At 42.4% G+C, this 22818-nt stretch overlaps 1 protein-coding gene across 2 annotated transcripts in view; it reads left to right on the forward strand.

Annotated features, from left to right (window-relative positions):
* The first annotated feature begins 1307 nt into the window (after positions 1–1307).
* LOC144503830 (diacylglycerol kinase beta-like) overlaps positions 1308–22818 on the forward strand; it is a 559892-nt gene continuing 538381 nt past the window's right edge. Inside the window, exon 1 of one of the 2 annotated variants that reach the window (XM_078228759.1) lies at positions 1308–1699. In XM_078228759.1, coding sequence (XP_078084885.1) covers positions 1633–1699 — 67 coding nt within the window. In that variant the 5' untranslated portion in view covers positions 1308–1632. The remainder of the gene's footprint in view (positions 1700–22818) is intronic. The other variant, XM_078228758.1, reaches the window with a different exon arrangement.

Below are 22818 nucleotides of genomic sequence, written 5' to 3' on the forward strand. Positions count from 1 at the left end.
TGTTTAGATCTATGTAGTTAGTTTCCTGTCTCATGCCCATCTGCCCAGCCTATCAGTTAAATTGCAGTAAAATAATAGCAAAATATTGAAGGTGGTGGAAATCTGAAGAAAAGAAAAAGTGCTGGAAATACTCAGCAGTATCTGTGGAGAGAGAAACAGAGTTAATGTTTCAAGCTGAATAGGACACTTCCACGGTAGAAGTCGTCTTCAGCAACGTTAATTCTGTTTCTCTCTCCCGAGATGCTGCCAGACAGAACTGTTGAGTATTTCCACCACTTTGTTTGTGTTCAAGCTGCAGCCTTGGGTAAAGGGACAGAAGTGGGAGAAGCTTTTTCTGCTGTAACTGGGTAGCTGATGGAGAAGAAGGTAATTAAATGTAGTTGTTGAATTGTGTGGAGGTGATCTGCAAGCAATGACAGATTCGTACCCATGAACCTAACCACTTGCTTTATAAGAGATTTTCATGAATGAACATGAGCAAAATCCATTACTAAAATTTGGAGTACTTGTTTATATATCCTTCTTCACTTTTAGCTTATGCCTCTCCTTTCTCTATTCCATTGGAGTCAACAAAACAAAATCAGGGTATTTTGAATCACTGTTTAATTTCTTGTGGTGTTATCCACAGAGAGTCAAGACCTTTAGAAGAAGCATTATTGAACAGTAGGGATACAAAATGGAGCCAGCATGCACAAAATTAATTTAATTTAGTTCTTACTTTAGAGTCTGCATTCTAATAATAGTTCTGTTAGATTTGATAATCTGTACAGTACACAGAAATAAACTTGCAACTGTATTCACTTCTTTTCCATGAGAAATTCTTATGACCATATTTAAAATCCGTGGCAGGGGAAGCCAAGGAAATGGCCAACGTTATAATTACATCCTCCCAGATGTCATGTCATCAAACTAAAATGTTAACTCTTTCTTTCTTACAAGATATTGCCAGACCTGCTGACTATTTCCAGCATTTTCTGCTTTTATTTCCTTCTTGCTTTGTTCAGTCCTGTAAAGAACTTTGTCTTCCAATTTCCAATTCCGTTCAAGTATTTATGTCTAATACACTACTCTCTCTTCTGGTGAGTAGCATTCTTTTTTTTAATCGAAGAGAAGTAGGTGTTGAATTTAGATAATTGAAGGAAACACTCACACCTCTTATAATTCCAAATTAAACCAGTCTTGGACTGCATTAGTTGGCATTAATAAAATATTGTGGAAGTTATTTCAATTTGTGTTTATTTCCTTGTAAACTCATTGTAGTTTTTTTTATGCTTTTGCAGATTTGGAAAAGAAAAGCTTGTATGATTCACCCTTCAAAAATATGAATGGATTTTGTTCGACAAATCTTGTTAATGAAATATTTAAGCAGAGAATCTGAGCACAGCTGATCAGCAGAAGTTAAGAATAATTAATGAGCAACTTCTTTGGGAAGAAAAGTGTGATTGCCCAATTTAAAAGCAGATGTAAACCACACCAGCAAGAGTAAACAAAACATCAGAGAAGTTCTCCTGTCCATTTTAAAAACGAAGAGGCCATGTCTTCTGGGATCGTATTTTTCTAGAAGCACTTTACTTTGTGAATTGTTGTCCTATCTTCGTGAGTAACAATCTGGTCGTAGCAGATTTGTAGAAAATGAGTGATGGAAAGTGGGTTATCCTAAGTCCAGCAGAGTTTGCTCAGCTGCAACAGTATACAGAGTGTAAGTATGATCTCAATTGTAGTGCCACTAAAGCAATAATTATAATGAGTCTTATGCCTCTAAAGGGAAATTGCAGATTGCAAAGTAGAAATGGAATGCGTGCATGTCGTAGTTATATTCTAATACTTCTGTGTCATACTGTTCTAGTTAGTCTTCATGGTTGGTATTGCATTAAATTTTCCTTTGTGACCTTTTCTTCCCCCAACATGATGTGAAATTTAAGACTTGTGTCTAAACTGGTCAGGTCCTCCAATTTTACTGTCTAGTGGTTTTCAGTATCAATTCATAATATGGAATTCCTAAAATCGGTCAATCCTTTCACGCTTACAAAAACATTGCATTAAGCTTTTCAAGAAGCTAATAGCTAATTTAACCAAAAACGGACAAAGCTTACATCAATCTAACTGTGGAGCATGCTGTATTTGTATACGGCCATGAAGAAATAATGAGTGAACTGAGAGAATCATATTCCCTTTCACAAGAAGAAAGCATAATGGGAAGAAAGCAAAGGAAACCTCTTCATTTTTATGCTTATGTCAGAAAATGCACAGTTTGCCATTCTGTCAGGGGTTATTTTTGGCATCACTGTATAAAATGCACTTGAAGAGTCAGGTGCTGATTATTGCAAGATGTTCCAGACTTGAAACAGTTGAATGGTGCAACAGTGTGATTGCATAAAACCAGCCCCAAGTTGCATCTATAAAGACATTCTCCAGCACTTGTTGGTCAACTTTAAAAAAATCTATTCATGGGACATGCAGGCTGGCCAGCATTTATTGCCCATCCCTAGTTGCCTTTGAACTTAGTGGCTTGCCAAGCCATTTCAGAGGGCAGGAGAGAGTCAGCCACATTGCTATGGCTCTGGTGTCACATGTAGGCCAAACCAGGTAAGGACGGCAGATTTCCTTCCCTAAAGGACATTAGTTGAACCACCTGGGTTTTTCCGACAATTGACAATGGTTTCATAGTAATCAATGGATTCTTAATTCCAGACTATATTTTTAATTGAATTCAAATTCCGCCATCTGCCGTGGAGGGATTCCAATCCAGTTCCCCAGAACATTAGCTGGATTTCTGCATTAATAGTCTAGCGATAATATCACTAGGCCTCCCTGTGCTGATTAATGTAGGGTGCCAGCATTCTGGTGAGAGGTTCTATAACTAAACATGTCACAGCCGAGATTGAATTGTAACTCCATATTGAAGTGAACCCATTTGGTGTTTCTGGCTTTTTGCGCATCCTCAACTTTCTTCATCCCACTAATACCCTGTCATGCCTTCATCTAAAACACTCCTCCATGATACCTCTCTCTGCCCCTTTAAAATGCTCCTTACATCCCTACCTCTTTATCCAAGCTATTGGTTACCTGTAATAATGTCCCATTCTTTGGCTTATGCCAATCCTTTAGCCTGATTTACAATCTTGTTGCGATGTTAATGCAAGTTGCTGTTGGTGTGTTTATATTTTTCACACCTTTTATTGTTTCTAGTTATAATTGCTGAGACCAGCTTAGAACTAAAATAATTTTTGTATTCTGGCTAAAAATATCTGCAGACAAAAGAAACTTCTGGAGTTCTAAAGCCAGACAACATGACCCAGACAATTGAATCATTGATTCCTTCACTGGCTGCACTGACCCTAGGAAGAATTAAAAAGCTTTGCATTGTCAATTGAAAAGAACGTGACTACAGTATTTTATGCTTCAAAGGAGTGATTGACTGGGTGGTGCAAATCAACTTCACATCTATTCACATACGTTATGCATTGCTTTTGGTTATAGGATAACTGCGTGTGTTGCATATTTGTTTAAGGTTGTACAGTACTTCAGTTTCTGAGGTTAAAGTCAAAACCGTGCTATTTGCATTGTGTAATACGGGTACAATTTGCAGAAAATCTATTGTAAAAATATTGGCGTAAAGAAAAGGCTATTTTACTTGCATTAAGTTAAATATCAGTTACAAATGTGATAGCTGAATGCAAATTTGGTTAAAATAGATTTTAAAAATACCGACCAGACTACTGAAGTTTATTTATTCACTTGGTCACTAGAATGCAGCTTCATTTCATCTGGAATTCTAATCTGAATGAGTTTCAGCTTTTTCTTTTCTTCAGCTGTTAAGTAACATGCAAAAGAAAACTGTTCAAAAACAGTACCCATCATTAATCTGTTAATGGTTTGTGCTTTCATTGTGACTATTTGTCAGAGATTTTGAAATGTGCTTCTTTGTTTGGAATGAATAAGCTGGAGTGCCAGTTTCTGAATTTGCTGTGTGTAGGGGATTCCAGCTTTATTTGTAACAATGAAATGGATTCTGTGTGTCGGGAGACATATTGCAACTGATGTTATTTTCAGATAGCTTGGTAAAATTAAATTAGTGAAATGAATAGTTGTCAAAGATCACACTTAACTGTTAGAAGGAAGTGTGGGGGTGGCTAGCAGATTAACGTTGGTATGCTTTGAATAGATGAAAGACTTGTAAAATGTCATTGTTAAGTACGGCTCTAGGTAATGTTTTATGGTAATCAGTTCTAATGTCGAATTATTTTTGGTTATTTTTTTTCAAAATATGCTGTTGATTTAAACTGAAGGAAAGTTTACAAGGATTCATTTATGTTTTAAGTAGTGTGAGTTTGTCTCAGTTGTGTATTTTTTGTACTTCTGTATGGAATGTCTGTTTCCATCAATGTGGCTCATTTCACACTTGCAACCTTTTCCTGATACTGAATCTCATAATTATATATGCCTGGATTGTTTTTGCTGAATTTTATAATTAACGTTTCATACCATGAGTAATTTTTCAAAATGTTTGTTACATTTTGTGGAAGTTTACTGTATATTTTGTCATGCACACTCAAATCAATTACTGAATGCCATTATACAGTTCTGTGAAAAGTTTATTACATTGGTATTTATCCAAGAGTATTTTGCCTGTTTCATTACAAAAGGTTTCAGTGTCACTCACCATATTATATGTGCCTGCATTTTGAAATTCTGGTGAAACATGAAACAACCTTCAAACTTGGAATCTCTTCACCACACACTACATTTTCTTTTCTCTGCTGTTTGGCCCAGATATCCTTAGCCAACGTCAGTCCTGAATTTCTTCAATCACCAGCAGGCCTCAAACCTTGATGGCACTCACAAAAGGTTCTATCAAAGATACACATAGAAAGCATAAGCCTTCCAAAACCAGTGTGCTTGCTGCAGGAAATTTCTGCTGCCTATTCATGTTTTACATTATGATCACCCGATTTTCACCAAATGTTCTGCAATCTCTTCTTGTTTCTTATTACTTCAGTTCCATTTTTTCACTCTGCTGCCCCTGGGTTGAAGCATTGCTGAGAGTGAGACTGTGGTTAACCTTGATTTTATTCTATGTTCCCTGTATTACAGATCAGATGATTGGTTCTTTTAAAGCTGCCTCATAATGCCTACAATATTGTAAAACCCATCCATCTCCCTCTCTGAAAATAAGCCATTCCAATTTCTTCATTGTTCCTTGCTCATCCACTGGTCTTTGACCCATCCATTCCATGTCATCTTTCAAAATATCCACACTCATGCAAATACGGCATTCATCACCTGGAGGCTCCATATAAATGAGTTCACTGATAAGCTCAGTCTTGTAGAAACTTGACTTTTAGATGTTGGACCTGGTTTCTACTTCACCTGACGCCTTACTCCTCTGGCTAATTCTTCATTTATCACCTCATATTACAGCAATTCACCCATTTCTCTACTTCTACTTGCGAGGTCCCTCGTGTATACTACCCCTCATTCAGTAGATAGCAACATCTTACTGAAAATCCTTTTTATTTCCTGACTCAGCACCAAACAGCAGTTTATCCTCGGGGCTTGGTGGAATGTCAGGGAGCTCATGGATTTCAAATTGTCTCAAAGGTTGAGACTGTTTGTTTGGTTGTCTAAGTCACTCTCCAACTACAGACTACTTTTTACACCTCCCTATCAGTGCCAAGCCTTTACCAATTAATCTTGTCTGTGACTCACTTCCTGTGCACTGAAACTTAGTATTTCCTTAAAAAAATTGAATCTATTTCATCGGCCTTTATTGACCATTGACCGATCCATGCTGGCTCTCTTCAATCAGTGGAAAAATTTCAAGTTGTTCAGTCATCTGCACTTAATTATAGATTCTAGTCATTTCCTGACAGCAGATATCAGGTTAACTTGTCTATCATTTTCTAGTTTAACCTCACATTTCTTAAATTGTGGAGCTGCCAGATAATTTTCCAATCTAAAGTAAAGCTTCTTGAATTGTAATAACTTTGGAAGGTTATAGTTAGGGCATCTGCAATATTCTCACTGACTTCCTCAAAACTTCAGGAAGCCATCTGGTCCTGGGGATCTGTTCGTCTTTGATGACATTATACTTTTCTTATATTAATTTTGGTGAGCCCATGATCCTGATTACTTTTTTCTCTACTGTAAATGATGCCACAAAGTAACAACTCATCATGTCCTCCAGTGGCAGTATCACCACTATCAGTTTTCCACATTTTTCTAACTGCCCTCCCTTTCCTAATTGTAAATATTTATTGTGCTTATTTTGACATACCTTGCATATTGCTCTTTACTAACACTTGCTCATTGTCACGTGGAATCATAGGATGGTTACAGCAAAGAAAGAGGCCATTCAGGCCGTTGTGTGCATGCTGGCTCTCTGCAGGAGAAGCTTGTGTAATCACATTTTCACCTTTATTCAATTTTTTTTGAAGGCCCTAATTGAATCTGCCTCCATGGTACTCAAGCAGTACTTTTCAGATCCTAACATCTCGCTGCATGAAAGAGTCTTTTATCGTGTTAATGTTGCTTCTTATGCCAATAACCTTAAATCTGTGTTTTGGTTTTCATTCCTTCTACCAACAGGAATAGTTTGGCTTTATCTACTTTGTACAGGATTTTGAACACCACTATTGTTAGGTTGTTCTTTGTATTTCTTTGAGTTGCCAGAATCTGTTCTTTTTCATGTACTTTGTGCATGCATGTTCTTTGTTACCCTTTACCTGCTCTGTTAGTTCTTGTCCTATTGTACTCTTCCCCTATTACACCCATGCTCATCAATCTTCTCTTACTCCCTATTCCCCCTCTCGGTAAACATCATGTTCCTTGGCTTCATCTTATAAATCCTTCCATATCCTCATCTTACACAACCCAACCTCCATGACTTTATCCAGTTCTCTACTTTTTCAATTCAGACCAGTTGGTATTATTTTCACTCCACACTCAATGACAAAGACTTCTGTCATTCTGGCAAAAGGTTTTGGAGCATTCACTAAATTCCTCTGCTTTGCTACCTCACTTCCCTCATTCAACAGCCTCAAAATCTAACCTTGATCTTGCCTTCACTCACCCATCCTAATATCCATCTTGACTACTGGCCATTCTAAAAGGCTTTGTAGCATTACCTGTGTATCTTCCCCATCTGTTGTTCACCTGGTAGAAAATATATTTTGGTTAGATGTCAATGAATAACCCTTATTTATTTAAACTAAAACCAGAAAATGCTAAAGACACTCAGCAAATGGACAAGTGTTTCTCTTTCCACAGATGTTAACATTTCAGGGTGATGGCCTTTCATCAAAGCTTTTAATTTATATTTGCATTTTCGTGATAAAGCGTGGCAAAATAGAATTCCATCAATATTTCAGTGCCTCACTGATGGAATGCTGGAGTTATCTTGCACATATATTAAACAAAGGCCTTTGAAATGGTGAATTGTTCATTAATGTCGTGTTTGATACATTGCTGTATGCAAGTAGGTAGGTATGCTTGCCTACACAACAGCGATTACTTCAAAAGTATTCACTGTACTTTAATACATTTCTAAGGGTAGGAGAGGGTGATTTTTTTTACTACTTTAGGTGAGGAATTCTATTCATCGCCTTAAATCTTTGTAAAGCTTAGTTACAGCACAGGAACAGGCCCTTCCAAGCTTGCCTTACTGAACTAAAACCCCCTACCCTTCCAGGGACCATATCCCTCTATTCCCATTCTATTCATGTTTTTGCCAAGGTGCCCCTAAAAAGTCACTATTGTACCTGCTTCCACTACCTCCCCAGGCAGCGCGTTCCAGGCACTCACCACCCTCTGTATAAAAAAAACTTGCCTCGTACATCTCCTTTAAACCTTGCCCCTCATACCTTAAACCTATGCCTCCTGGTAATTGACTCTTCCACCCTGGAAAAAAGCTTCTGACTATCCATTTTGTCCATGCCCTCATAATCTTGTAGACTTCTATCAGATCACCTCTCAAACTCTTGTCGTTCCAGTGAGAACAAACCAAGTTTCTCCAACCTTTCCTCATAGCTATTGCCCTCCATACCAGGCAACATCCTGGTAAATCTTTTCTGTACTCTCTCCAAAGCCTCCACATCCTTCTGGTGGTGTGGCGACCAGAATTGAACACTATATTCCAATACCTCGATGAAATCTCCTCTGATCTAGGAGGAGGCTCTCTATAATCAGCATTAAGCGAAGGAGATAGGTATCATTTCCTCCACATGTTCTTGTAGTATTATCTCACACTATCCGCTCACTTCAAAAAGCATTGCTCCTTCTTGGTCAGAGGTTTTGGGTTGAAGCCCCACTTGATGTCTTCACACAAGGCTAGCTGACATTCCAGAGTTTGTAGAAATTCCTCAGAATCCCTACAGAAGGTAAGGTTAGGGTTAGCGAAGTGCAGAGGGAGGCCATTCGGCCCATCGATCCTACACCGACAACAATCCCACCCAGGCCCTATCTCCGTAACCCCACGTATTTACCCTGCTAATCTCCGTGACACTAAGGGGCAATTTAGCATGGCCAATCAACCTAACCTGCATTAAGGTATTAAATGAGTACTTTGCACCAATATTCACCAAAGAGAAGGACTTGGTGGATGATGAATCTGAGAAAGGGTGTGTAGATAGTTTGAGTCATGTTGAGATCAAAAAGGAAGAGGTATTGGGGTTCTTGAGAAACATTAAGGTAGATAAGTCCCCACGGTCTGATGGGATATACCCCAGAATACTGAGAGGTGAGGGAGGAAACTGCTGGGACCTTGAGAGAAATCTTTGTATCTTCACTGGCTACAGGGGAGGTCCCAGAGGATTGGAGAATAGCCAGTGTTGTTCCTTTGTTTAAGAAGCGCAGCAAGGATAATCCAGGTAATTACAGGCCAGTGAGCCTTACGTCAGTGGTGGGGAAGGATTGGAGAGGATTCTTCGAGACAGGATTTATTCCCACTTGGAAATAAATGGATATATTAGCGAGAGGCAACATGGTTTTATGAAGGGGAGGTCATGTCTCACTAACTTGATCAAGTTTTTTGAGGAAGTGACGAAGATGATTGATGAGAGAAGGGCAGTGGATGTTGTCTACATGAACTTCAGTAAGGCCTTTGACAAGGTCCCTCATGGCAGACTGGTGCAGAAGGTGAAGTCGCATGGGATCAGAGGTGAGCTGGCAAAGTGGATATAGAACTGGCTCGGTCAAAGAAGTCATGATGTGGAGATGCCGGCGTTGGACTGGGGTAAACACAGTAAGAAGTTTAACAACACCAGGTTAAAGTCCAACAGGTTTATTTGGTAGCAAAAGCCACACAAGCTTTCGAGGCTCTGAGCCCCTTCTTCAGGTGAGTGGGAATTCTGTTCACAAACAGAACTTATAAGACACAGACTCAATTTACATGAATAATGGTTGGAATGCGAATACTTACAACTAATCCAGTCTTTAAGAAACAAAACAATGGGAGTGGAGAGAGCATCAAGACAGGCTAAAAAGATGTGTATTGTCTCCAGACAAGACAGCCAGTGAAACTCTGCAGGTCCACGCAACTGTGGGAGTTACAAATAGTGTGACATAAATTCTGATTCTAGGATCGCATGATAAAGACTCAGGAGGAAAAAAGCAGAAATATTTATGTGAAATAGTGTGACATAAACCCAATATCCCGGTTGAGGCCGTCCTTGTGTGTGCGGAACCTGGCTATCAGTTTCTGCTCCGCGACTCTGCGCTGTCGTGTGTCGCGAAGGCCGCCTTGGAGAACGCTTACCCGAATATCAGAGGCCGAATGCCCGTGACCGCTGAAGTGCTCCCCAACAGGAAGAGAACAGTCTTGCCTGGTGATTGTCGAGCGGTGTTCATTCATCCGTTGTGGCAGGGTTGTGTGGTGTCTTGGTCACTGTTCTCCTGAAGGCTGGGTAGTTTGCTGCGGACAATGGTCTGTTTGAGGTTGTGCGGTTGTTTGAAGCCAACATCTTCATGCACAGGTTCGAACAAGACTTCTTCACCGCACGGGACCTTCAACCGGTGCTATACACTAGATACATCGATGACATTTTCTTCCTTTGGACTCATGGTGAACAATCACTGAAACAACTCTATGATGACATCAACAAGTTCCATCCCACCATCAGGCTCACCATAGACTACTCTCCGGAATCGGTTGCATTCTTGGACACGCGCATCTCCATTAAGGACGGTCACCTCAGCACCTCACTGTACCGCAAGCCCACGGATAACCTCACGATGCTCCACTTCTCCAGCTTCCACCCTAAACACGTTAAAGAAGCCATCCCCTACGGACAAGCCCTCCGAATACACAGGATCTGCTCGGATGAGGAGGATCGCAACAGACACCTCCAGACGCTGAAAGATGCCCTCATAAGAACAGGATATGGCGCTGGACTCATTGATCAACAGTTCCGACGCGCCACAGCGAAAAACCGCACCGACCTCCTCAGAAGACAAACACGGGACACAGTGGACAGAGTACCCTTCGTTGTCCAGTACTTCCCCGGAGCGGAGAAGCTACGGCATCTCCTCCGGAGCCTTCAACATGTCATTGATGAAGACGAACATCTCGCCAAGGCCATCCCCACACCCCCACTTCTTGCCTTCAAACAACCGCACAACCTCAAACAGACCATTGTCCGCAGCAAACTACCCAGCCTTCAGGAGAACAGTGACCAAGACACCACACAACCCTGCCACAGCAACCTCTGCAAGACGTGCCGGATCATCGACACAGATGCCATCATCTCACGTGAGAACACCATCCACCAGGTACACGGTACATACTCTTGCAACTCGGCCAACGTTGTCTACCTGATACGCTGCAAGAAAGGATGTCCCGAGGCATGGTACATTGGGGAAACTATGCAGACGCTGCGACAACGGATGAATGAACACCGCTCGACAATCACCAGGCAAGACTGTTCTCTTCCTGTTGGGGAGCACTTCAGCGGTCACGGGCATTCGGCCTCTGATATTCGGGTAAGCGTTCTCCAAGGCGGCCTTCGCGACACACGACAGCGCAGAGTCGCGGAGCAGAAACTGATAGCCAGGTTCCGCACACACAAGGACGGCCTCAACCGGGATATTGGGTTTATGTCACACTATTTCACATAAATATTTCTGCTTTTTTCCTCCTGAGTCTTTATCATGCGATCCTAGAATCAGAATTTATGTCACACTATTTGTAACTCCCACAGTTGCGTGGACCTGCAGAGTTTCACTGGCTGTCTTGTCTGGAGACAATACACATCTTTTTAGCCTGTCTTGATGCTCTCTCCACTCCCATTGTTTTGTTTCTTAAAGACTGGATTAGTTGTAAGTATTCGCATTCCAACCATTATTCATGTAAATTGAGTCTGTGTCTTATAAGTTCTGTTTGTGAACAGAATTCCCACTCACCTGAAGAAGGGGCTCAGAGCCTCGAAAGCTTGTGTGGCTTTTGCTACCAAATAAACCTGTTGGACTTTAACCTGGTGTTGTTAAACTTCTTACTCGGTCAAAGAAGACAGAGGTAGCAGTGGGAGGGTGTGTTTCTGAATGGAGGGCTGTGACAAGTGGCATTCCTCAGGGATCAGTGCTGGGACCTTTGCTGTTCATAATATATATAAGTGATTTGGAGGAAAATGTAACTGGTTTGATTAGTAAGTTTGCGGACGACACAAAAGTTGGTGGATTTGCGGATAGCGATGAAGACCATCAGAGGATACAGCAGAATATAGATAGGTTGGAGGCTTGGGCGGAGAGATGGCAGATGGAGTTTAATCTGGACAGATGTGAGGTAATGCATTTTGAAGGTCTAATACAGATAGGAAATATACAGTAAATGGCAGAATTCCTAGGCAGAGGGATCTGGGTGTACAGGTACACAGGTCACTGAAAGTGGCAACGCAGGTGGAGAAGGTAGTCAAGAAAGCATACGGCATGCTTGCCTTCATTGACCGGGGCACTGAGTTTAAAAATTGGCAAGTCGTGTTGCAGCTTTATAGAACCTTAGTTCGGCCGCACTTGGAATATAGTGTCGCCACATTACCAGAAAGATGTGGAGGCTTTGGAGAGGGTACAGAAAAGATTTACCAGGATGTTGCCTAGTATGGAGGGCATTAGCTATGAGGAGAGGTTGGAGAAACTTGGTTTGTTCTCACTGGAACGATGGAGGTTGAGGGGAGACCTGATAGAAGTCTACAAGATTATGAGAGGCATGGACAGAGTGAATAGTCAGAAGCTTTTTCCCAGGGTGGAAGAATCAATCACTGGGGGGCATAGATTTAAGGTGCGAGGGGCAAGGTTTAAAGGAGGTGTACGAGGCAAGTTTTTAACGCATAGAGTGGTGTGTGCCTGGAACTTGCTGCCAGGGGAGGTGGTGGAAGCAGATACGATAGTGAGTTTTAAGGGGCGTCTGGACGAATACATGAATAGAATTGGGAATAGAGGGATATGGTCCCCGGAAGGGTAGGGGGTTTCAGTTAAGTCGGGCAGCATGGTCGGTGCAGGCTTGGAGGGCCGAAGGGCCTGTTCTTGTGCTGTAATATTCTTTGTTCTTTTCTTAGAATTTTTTTGTGCAACAAGTATACATTATGGGCACTGTAAGATTTGTGTGAGGCTACAGATATTTGATTGGCAGTGTTAACATAGACATTGCATTTAATATTGCACTGCATCAGTTTAATGACTTTGATGCAGTCTGAAAGTTTGCAGAACTGTAACTTCAGAATTCTCTTTAGCATTTATTCAATATTTGTTTAAATGCCCTTTCAGTAAGTACCTGAAAACCTTTTGTTTTTTCAACAGGACATTGTAGGTCCCTTTTATAAAAAAAAGTTTTAATTTATTTTGAGTATTCAGCAGTGTTAATTGTTCTTTACAGTATGACTTGTTTTGTTAGTGTTAATGGAATGAGTGCTAATTTCTGCTCACATAATTGTCCCCAAGTATAAACAGTACCATACATTAAGTATTTAGTTTTCTCTTTTGCATGAAAAGTGGACAGGTTTATGTAGGATTTATTATTTTTGCCCCATTGTAACTGGTGTAAACACAGTGGAGATAGAAATCGATGAATGACCAATCCAGGTGATTCTTATAAAACTATTCAAAGATCAGTGACTTGGTAAATCCAGCGCTATATGTATATCACCAATCTCACTTAGACATTTTAGGAATGGAGAACTAGGGGCAGTAGGGCATCATAGAATTTTACAGCGCAGAAGGAGGCCATTTAGCCCATAAGTGTCTGCACCAACTCCCAAAAGAGCTACCTAGCTAGTCCCATTCTCCAGCCCTGTCTCTGTAGCCCTCTAAATTCATCAGATTCAAATATGTATCCAGCTCTCTTTTAAAACCTCCTATGGAATCCGCCTCCACCACTCTCCCAGGCAGCGTGCTCCAAATCCCAATAACTCTCTGAGCAAAGAAGTTTCTCCTCATCTTACTCCTAGTTCTTTTGCTGACCATCTTGGAATTGTGACCGTTAGTCACTGACATACCAACAAGCGGAAACAGAATATCCTTCTTTACCATGTCAAAATTGTTCATAACTTTGAACACCTCAATAAGGTCACTTTTTAGTCTTCTCTGCTCCGAGGAGAATAAACCCAATTGCTCGAATCTTTCTTTGTATCTAAAATTCCTCATTCCTGGTATCATTCTCGTAAATCTCCTTTGCACCTCTTGAGGGTTTTAACATCCTTCCTTAAATAAAGTGCCCAGAACTGAATTCAATACTCCAAATGTGGTCTCACCGATGATTTGCAGAGGTGTAGCATCACTTCCTTACTTTTATATTCTATTTCTCTATTTCTAAACCCAAGGCTCCGTTAAGTCTTAAAAACTGTTTCAACTTGCCTGGACACTTCCAAAGAATTATGTACTTGAACCCTGAGGTCCTTCTGCTCCTGTACTCCCTCAAAGTTGTACTGCTGAATCTGTATTGTCTCCCCATGTTTCTCCTACCAGAATGCATTACCCCACATTTCGCTGTATTGAAATTTATCTCAGGTGTACACTCAGTTGGCCAACTTGTCAATGTCCTTCTGAAGTCACTCAACGTCATCCTCACAATTCGCTATTCTTCCCAGCTTAGTATCATCTGCAAATTTAGAGATTATACTCTCAAAACCCATCTCTAAATTGTTTGTATAGATCAGAAAAGACAAGGGTCCTAACACTGATCCCTGGGGAACACTACTTTCAACTTGTCTCCAGTCTGAGAAATGCCCATTGTTATGGTTCAGGTCAGAAAATCCAGTGTTTTATGAAGCCCACCTGGATCATAAGTTTTTCACCTTGAATTTGGCTAGGATAAGCATGATATGTTCACCTCTGGTATGATTCAAATGATCCACTACGGAGCTTTTATCAAACAAAGTTTATTTAGGAATATAGTTAACATGTATGGAAAGAAAATTGGCAATAACTTTTATCAATCACAAACAAAACCAAAACCACCACAATAATGTATAGACCCTTAACAAATATATCTAAGATGTTCCAATCAAACAAGAACTTCCTTAGCCAAACCCTTCCACAGGTTTAGCATAACAAAGACTAATGCTCACGTGATACTGGAATTGAGTCCTTTCGTTGAATGCTGCAGTTCTCAGATATATACTCAGAACAGTTTGAAGTCAAAATAGCTTCCCAGAACAACAGGGAGACTCTGGTCAAGCCATCAACAGCAGATTTTCTACTCCAGGAAGGTTTTCAGCCAACCAGTAGAATTTCCCAAAATCAGGGAGAGAGAGAGAGAGAGAAACACTTCTTTTCAGCTTGACGTCCTTTCTAAAGACTAAAACCTGCAGCTCAGAACTGAAAATGAAAGGGCTCCTGTCGCCTGACCTGAAAACATTCTTCCTCCTGACAGTGCAGGGTCATAAAATTAATTCCCAAAGCAAAAATAAACAACCCTCATTCAAACCACTGAAGGAGCAATAAAAGGACTCCTCATAAACAGCAGTGACATCAGCTAAGGCTATGAGCTATAGAGAACGTGATTTTCTTAAAAACTCTTAAAGGTACACTAACGTCTCACCATCTATACCTACCCTCTGTATCCTATCTCTTATCCAACGTCTAATCCATGCTGCCAAAGACCCATCAATCCCAAACATTTCTAATTTGCTAACCAACCTGCCATGTGGCACCGCTTTCTGAAAGTCCATGTATACAATATCCACAGCACTACCCTCATCCACTGCCTGTGTCACCTCATCAAATAACTCAATTAAATTTGTCAGACATGACCTGTCCTTGACAAAGCCAAGTTGACTGTCTAGTATTAGCTTATTTTTTTCTAAGTGTATATTTATCTTATCTTGTATTATGGCCTCCGTCAGGTTTCCCGCTATTGATGTCAAGCTGATGGGTCTGTAGTCTCCTGGGTTATCCCTTGCCCCATTCTTAAACAATGGCATTATACATTAGCGTTCCTCCAGTCCCCCGGGACTAATCTTGTGTTCAGAGAAGCACTGCAATTTGCTCCCTTACCACTCTCAGCAATCTTGGATGCTCAATAATGATCAATTATATCAGTAATATAATTTGAGCAATTCTCAATACTGTTGTCTGCAACAAAGAATCAGTTTCCAATCTAATCAGTTTCAAGTATTTTACATGGTGGCTCTGTAATTCTGCAGACTTTCTCCTCATCAACTGCTGTAACCTCAGTGCGATCCCCTTCAGACATTCCCACTGGGGGTTCTTCCAGTTTGCCCACAATGTTATGGCAAGAGGCCAAAGGGAAGCTCTGGAATTACTGGATAGCATGCCTCTGATTAAGAATTAAACCATAAGACATAGGAACAGAATTAGGCCACTCAGCCCATCGAGTCTGCTCCGCCATTCAATCATGGCTGATGTTTTTCTCATCACCATTCTCCTGCCTTTTCCCCATAACCCCTGATCCCCTTATTAATCAAGAACCTATCTATCTCTGTCTTAAAGATGCTCAATGACCTGGCCTCCACAGCCTTCTGCGGCAAAGAGTTCCACAGATTCACCACTCTCTGGCTGAAGAAATTCCTCCTCATCTCTGTTTTAAAGGATCGTCCCTTTAGCCTGAGGTTGTGCCCTCTGGTTCTAGTTTTCCTACTGGTGGAAACATCCTCTCCATGTCCACTCTATCAGGCCTCGCAATATCCTGTAAGTTTCAATAAGGTCCCCCCTCATCCTTCTAAACTCCAACGCGTACAGACCCAGAGTCCTCAACCGTTCCTCATATGACAAGTTCTTCATATTGGGCAACACGGTAGCACAGTGGTTAGCACTGCTGCTTCACAGCTCTAGGGACCTGGGTTCGATTCCCGGCTTGGGTCACTGTCTGTGTGGAGTTTGCACATTCTCCTCGTGTCTGCATGGGTTTCCTCCGGGTGCTCCAGTTTCCTTCCACAGTCCAAAGATGTGCAGGTTAGGTTGATTGGCCATGCTAAAGTTGCCCCTTAGTGTCCTGAGATGTGTAGGTTAGAGGGATTAGCGGGTAAATATGTAGGGATATGGGGGTAGGGCCTTGGTGGGATTGTGGTTGGTGCAGACTAGATGGGCCGAATGGCCTCCTTCTGCACTGTAGGGTTTCTATGATTTCATTCCAGGGATCATTCTTGTGTACCGCCTCTGGACCCTTTCCAAGGCCAATACATCCTTCCTTAGATATGGGGCCCAAAACTGCACACACTGCTCCAAATGGGGTCTGAGCAGAGTCTTATACAGCCTCAGAAGTACACCCCTGTTGCCTTATTATTGTATTTACTTTATTCATTCATAGGGTGTTGGTGGAAAGGCCATTATTTATTGTCCATTCCACATTTCCATTCAGAAAGTAGTGAGGACCCGCCATATTGAACCACCTGGTCTTGATACACCCACAGTCCTGTAAGGGAGGTAATTCTACAAATCACACACTGTGATAATGATAGAGCTCACTCTCGTTCAACGCACCTAATATGTTCCCAAGAAATGGTGTGCTAAATAAATGTGTTTACTAAAAATAACTTCCCCTCAAAAAGGCGAGTTACATTTATTTTTTGGGATTAAAAATCTTTTTATAGATTTATTTAGTGTGTTTGTGTTTAACACACAAGTTACATGGATAACTAACAAATAATGATTTACCAAATTAGAACCAAATCTAGTCACTCAGATGATTAGTTACTGGGTGCTGTGACACATCAAATCACTTGCTTAACTACTGGAGCCAACATTCTTTAGCTGTAATGAATCATAGGATAACTACAACGCAGAAGGAGGCCATTCGGCCATCGAGTCTGTACTGTCTTTCCTGTGGAGCATCTTACCCAAGCCCCCCCCCCCCAACCAACCTACACATTTTTGGACACTTAAGGGGCAATCCACCTAACCGGGGCAATCCACCTAACCGGCACATCTTTGGACTATGGGAGGAAACCGGAGCACCCAGAGGAAACCCACGCAGTCATGGGTGGATCATGCAAATTCCACAGTCACCCAAGACTAGAATCGAACCCAGGTCCCTGGCACTGTGAGGCAGCAATGAAGTCAAACCCCAAGGACCTGGTAGAGGTGGGATATCTGGCAGGGCCAAGTCTTTGCTTGAAACCATATCTCCAGCCATTTTATACAGGGACCTGAACGGATATAATTTTTTTCTACTTCAGGCCAAAATTGTAGAGGAGGAATAAAGAGCATCTTACTTATGGCATAATACCCACTCTCTCAAGATACCATTTTAAAACAAAGCTAACTAACCTAGCCATGACTTTAGTGAGATCAGAAGCATACACAGTAATGTGTCAGACCAAATGTCCTTCTTGATGCATGTGCAGTAATTGCACTAAGTTCAAAATTGAGGTTGTGGCAGGCAGCACTATTTGGGAAAGTTTGCATATTTTCAAGCCACTGTAGAATGAAAATATGCTGTTAGAATGTGCTCTAAACAGAGGATATCGGTATTTTCAAATCAGAATGGTCTATGGCTTGGAGGGGAACTTGTGGTGGAACTTGCACCTTTCTGGGGGCTGGTGCCAAATTTGGGAGAGCTGTTTCTCAAACTAGTCAAGCAACAGTCTGACATAGTCATTCTCACGGAATCATATCTTACAGATAACACCCCAGACACCACCATTACCATCCCTGGATATGTTCTGTCCCACTGGCAGGACAGACCCAGCAAAGGTGGCGGCACAGTGGTATACTGTCGGGAGGGAGTCCTTAACATCAACTCTGGACCCCATGAAGTCTCATGGCTTCAGGTTAAACATGGGCAAAGAAACCTCTTACTGGATACCACGCACCATCCTCCTTCGGCTGGTGAATTAGTATTCCTCCATGTTGAACAACACTTGGAGGAGGCATTGAGAGTGGCAAGGGCACAGAATGTACTTTGGGTGGGGGATTTCAATGTCCACCACCAAGAGTGGCTCTGTAGCAGCACTACTGATCGAGCTGGTAGGGTCCTAAAGGATATAACTGCTAGACTGGGTCTGCAGCAGGTGGTGAAGGAACCAACAAGAGGAAATAACATACTTGACCTCATCCTTACCAATCTACCGGCTGCAGATGCATCTGCCCATAACAGTACCGGTAAGAGTGACCACTGCATAGTCCTTGTGGAGATGAAGTCTCGCCTTCACGTTGAGAATAACCTCCATTGTTTTGTGTGGCACTATTTCCGTGCTAAATGGACAGACTTTGAACCGATCTAGCCACTCAAGACTGGGCATCCATTAGGCGCTATGGGCCATCAACAGCCGTGGAACTGTATTCCAGCACAATCTGCAACCTCATGGTCTGGCATATCTCCCACTCAACCATTACCATCAAGCCAGGGGATCAACCCTGGTTTAATGGAGAATGCAGGAGAGCATGCCAGGAGCAGCACCAGGCATACCTAAAAATAAGGTGTCATAGAAATCATAGAAATCATAGAAACCCTACAGTGCAGAAGGAGGCCATTCGGCCCATCGAGTCTGCACCGACCACAATCCCACCCAGGCCCTACCCCCACATATTTACCCACTAATCCCTCTCACCTACGTATCCCAGGACACTAAGGGGCAATTTAACATGGCCAATCAACCTAACCCGCACATCTTTGGACTGTGGGAGGAAACCGGAGCACCCGGAGGAAACCCACGCAGACACGAGGAGAATGTGCAAACTCCACACAGACAGTGACCCAAGCCAGGAATCGAACCCGGGACCCTGGAGCTGTGAAGCAGCAGTGCTAACCACTGTGCTACCGTGTCAACCTGGTGAAGTTATCAAACAGGACTACTTGCATGCCAAATGGAAAAATCAGCAAGTGATAGACAGGGCGAAGCGATCCCACAGCCATCGGGTCAGATCTAAGCTCTGCAGTCCTGCCACATCCAGTCGTGAATGGTGGGGGACAATTAAACAACTCACTGGAGGACAAGGCTCCACAAATATCCCCATCCTCAATGATGGATGAGCCCAGCACATCAGTGCAAAAGATAAGGCTGAAGAATTTGCAGCAATCTTCAGCCAGAAGTCCGAGTGGATGATCCATCTCAGCCTCCTCTTGTGGTCCCCAATCAGATGCCAGTCTCCAGCCAATTTGATTCTATGTGATATCAAGAAATGGTTAGAGGCACTGGATATTGCAACGGCAATGGGCCCTGATAACATTCCGGCAATACTACTGAAGACTTGAGCTCCAGAACTTGCCGATCCTCTAGCCAAGCTCTTCCAGTACAGTTACAACACTGGCATCTACCCAGCAATGTGGAAAATTGCCCAGATATGTCCTGTACACAAAAAGCAGAACAAATCCAACCCAGCCAATTACCATCCAATCAATCTACTCTCGATCATCAATAAAGTGATGGAAGGGGTCATCGACAGTGCTATCAAGCAGCACCTACTCAGCAATAACCTGCTCAGTGACGCCCAGTTTGAGTTTCACAAGGGTCACTCAGCTCCTGACCTCATTACAACCTTGGTTCAAACATGGATGAAAAAGCTGGATTCCAGAGGTGAGGTGCGAGCGACAGCCCTTGACATTAAGGCCGTATTTGACCGAGTGTAGCATCAAGGAGCCCTAGCGAAACTGGAATCAATGGGGTTGGGGACAAACTCTCCGCTGGTTGGAGTCATACCTGGTACATAGGAAGATGGTTGTGGGGCATCAGTCATCTCAGCTCCAGGACATCTCTGCAGGAGTCTCTCAGGGTAGTGTCCTAGGCCCAACAATCTTCAGCTGCTTCATCAGTGATCTTCCCTCCGTCATAAGCCAAAAGTGGGGATGTTCGCCGATGATTGCACAATGTTCAACACCATTCGAGACTCCTCAGATACTGAAGCAGTACGTGTTCAAATGCAACAAGATCTAGACAATATCCAGGCTTGGGCTGACAAGTTGCAAGTAACACTCGTGCCACACAAATGCCAGGCAATGACCATCACCATTAAGAGACACACTCAATGGTGTAACCATCACTGAATCCCCACTGTCAACATCTTTGGGGTTACCGTTGACCAGAAACTCAATTGGACTCATCACATAAACACAGTGGCTACAAGAGCAGGTCAGAGGCTAGTAACTCACCTCCTGACTCCCCAAAGCCTGTCCACCATCTACAAGGCACAAGTCAGGAGTGTGATGGAATACTCCCCACTTGTCTGAATGGGTGCAGCTCCAACAACACCCAAGAAGCTTGACACCATCCAGAACAAAGCAGCTCGCTTGATTGGCACCATATCTACCATATCTACAAACATTCGGTCCCTCCACCACCGATGCTCAGTAGCAGCAATGTGTACTATCTACAAGATGCACTGCAGCAATTCACCAAATATCCTTAGCACCTTCCAAACCCACAACCACTTCCATCTAGAAGGACAAGGGTAGCAGATACATGGGAACACCACCACCTGCAAGTTCCCCTCCAAGCCACTCACCATCTTGACTTGGAAATATATCGCTGTTCCTTCACAGTCACTGGGTTGAAGTCCTGAAATTTCCTCCCTAACAGCATTGTGGGTCAACCCACAGCACGTGGACTGCAGCGTTTCAAGAAAGCAGCTCACACCACCTTCTCAAGGGCAACTAGGAATGGGCTATAAATGCTGGCCAGCCAGCGACACCCGTTTCCCACGAATGAATTTTTTAAAAAATGAACTTGCAGTGTCCCCATGCATCTTCTTTCTGCCCATATCCTTCTGAGGCACTGCCCATATGGGCTCTTGCAGTGATGTTCTTGGGCTGAGATGATTGACTTTGATCAAATGCAATCCTTTGTGCCGGGTAAGATTCCAGCCACTGGAGAGATTTTCCCCTGATTCCCATTAGCATCAGTTTTGTTCAATCAAATGGTGGCTTGACATCGAGTGCAACCATTCTCACCTCGCCACTGGATTTCAACTCTTTTGTTGTTTGTTGATGTTTGGACCAAGGCTGTAATGAGGTCCAGTGCTCAGCCAGGAATGGACATTGGTGGCACTGCTGCCTCACAGCGCCAGGGACTCGAGTTCGATTCCCGGCTTGGGTCACTATCTGTGTGGAGTCTTCCCCCAGTCTCTCTCTCTCTCTCTCTCCCCAAATCTCCCTCCCTCTCTTCTCCCCAGTCTCCCTCTCTCTCCCCCCCCAGTCTCCCTCTCTCTCACCCCATGTCTGCGTGGGTTTCCTCCGGGTGCTCCAGTTTCCGCCCACAGTCCAAAAGACGTGTTGGTTAGGTGCATTGGCCATGCTAAGTTCTCCCTCAGTGTACCCGAATAGGCAGAGGAGTGTGGCGACTAGGAGATTTTCACAGTAACTTCTTTGCAGTGTTGATGGAAGCCTATTCGTGACACTAATAAATAAACTTTGAACTTTAAAACTACTGCAGCAAAACATTTTTGTAAATGCAGTATTTCAATCTCCTTCACCCTATCTTAAATCATATAAGGATATAATATAGAATTTTCTTTCATTGAAAGAATGAAACAGTTGGACCTTTGAAAATTGCCACTATCCAAAGAAGCATGGGAATTGTTGATGTGCTCTCTCCCTGGACTTAAGTAGAGGAAAATATATGAGCAATACCTCAAAGTGGCGTTACCTTTGACTGAACTTAGCTCTCAAATCCCGACCTACAACCCGGGGAAAAATAGTGAAAGTGAAAATGACAAATTTCTGCCACTGACCCCTTTCAGACACAAGGAGCTAGTTAGTCAAGTAATTTTAGTATGAATTCTACCAGAGTCTTTCAGGTATGGGGAGTGGGTTGGGAGGGGGGTGCAGGGTGTGGAGTGAAAGCAGGTCATCCTTTTTTCCACAAAATGATAATTGTTAAACACAAGAAACACATTAAATTAATCAATTAAAATAGCTTTGGGCGTGCCTTTAACACTGCAAGTGGATGGTTTGAATGAGTTAAAATCTCACCCATTCTGCTCAAGCAGAAATTGTTTGAGAGACAATTGCACTTATTTTGGAACTGTGTGTAGATGTGTTGCTTGTATTTATATTAACATTTGTGTACTTGGGCATGAACTTGGCACTGCTTTCATGAAAATAAGGGAATATTTATTGAAGGAAGCACACACAGACTCTAGTGGAAGTTGCTTGATCTCTCAAATTTTGTTCAAGAAATTCCAATGCAAGTTCCAACTCCCTAAACGTGAATACTTGCATCTTCAGATATATGGACAATTATCACTGCATGGAAGCAGCATAAACTTAGTGAATAAACTATCAACAAAGCCACAGATATATACATTCCCCTCATCTATTTTCCCTTTTTAAAAAAAAAATGAGCTGGCAGTAGTTTTCCTTAACAAAAACATTACTGGTCTTTGAAACTGTTTTCCTGGATTATATCAGGTGTTGAATTTTTTTTTCATGGGTTGTGG

This window comes from Mustelus asterias, chromosome 14 (genome assembly GCF_964213995.1).
Source record: "Mustelus asterias chromosome 14, sMusAst1.hap1.1, whole genome shotgun sequence".
Lineage (NCBI taxonomy): Eukaryota > Metazoa > Chordata > Chondrichthyes > Carcharhiniformes > Triakidae > Mustelus > Mustelus asterias.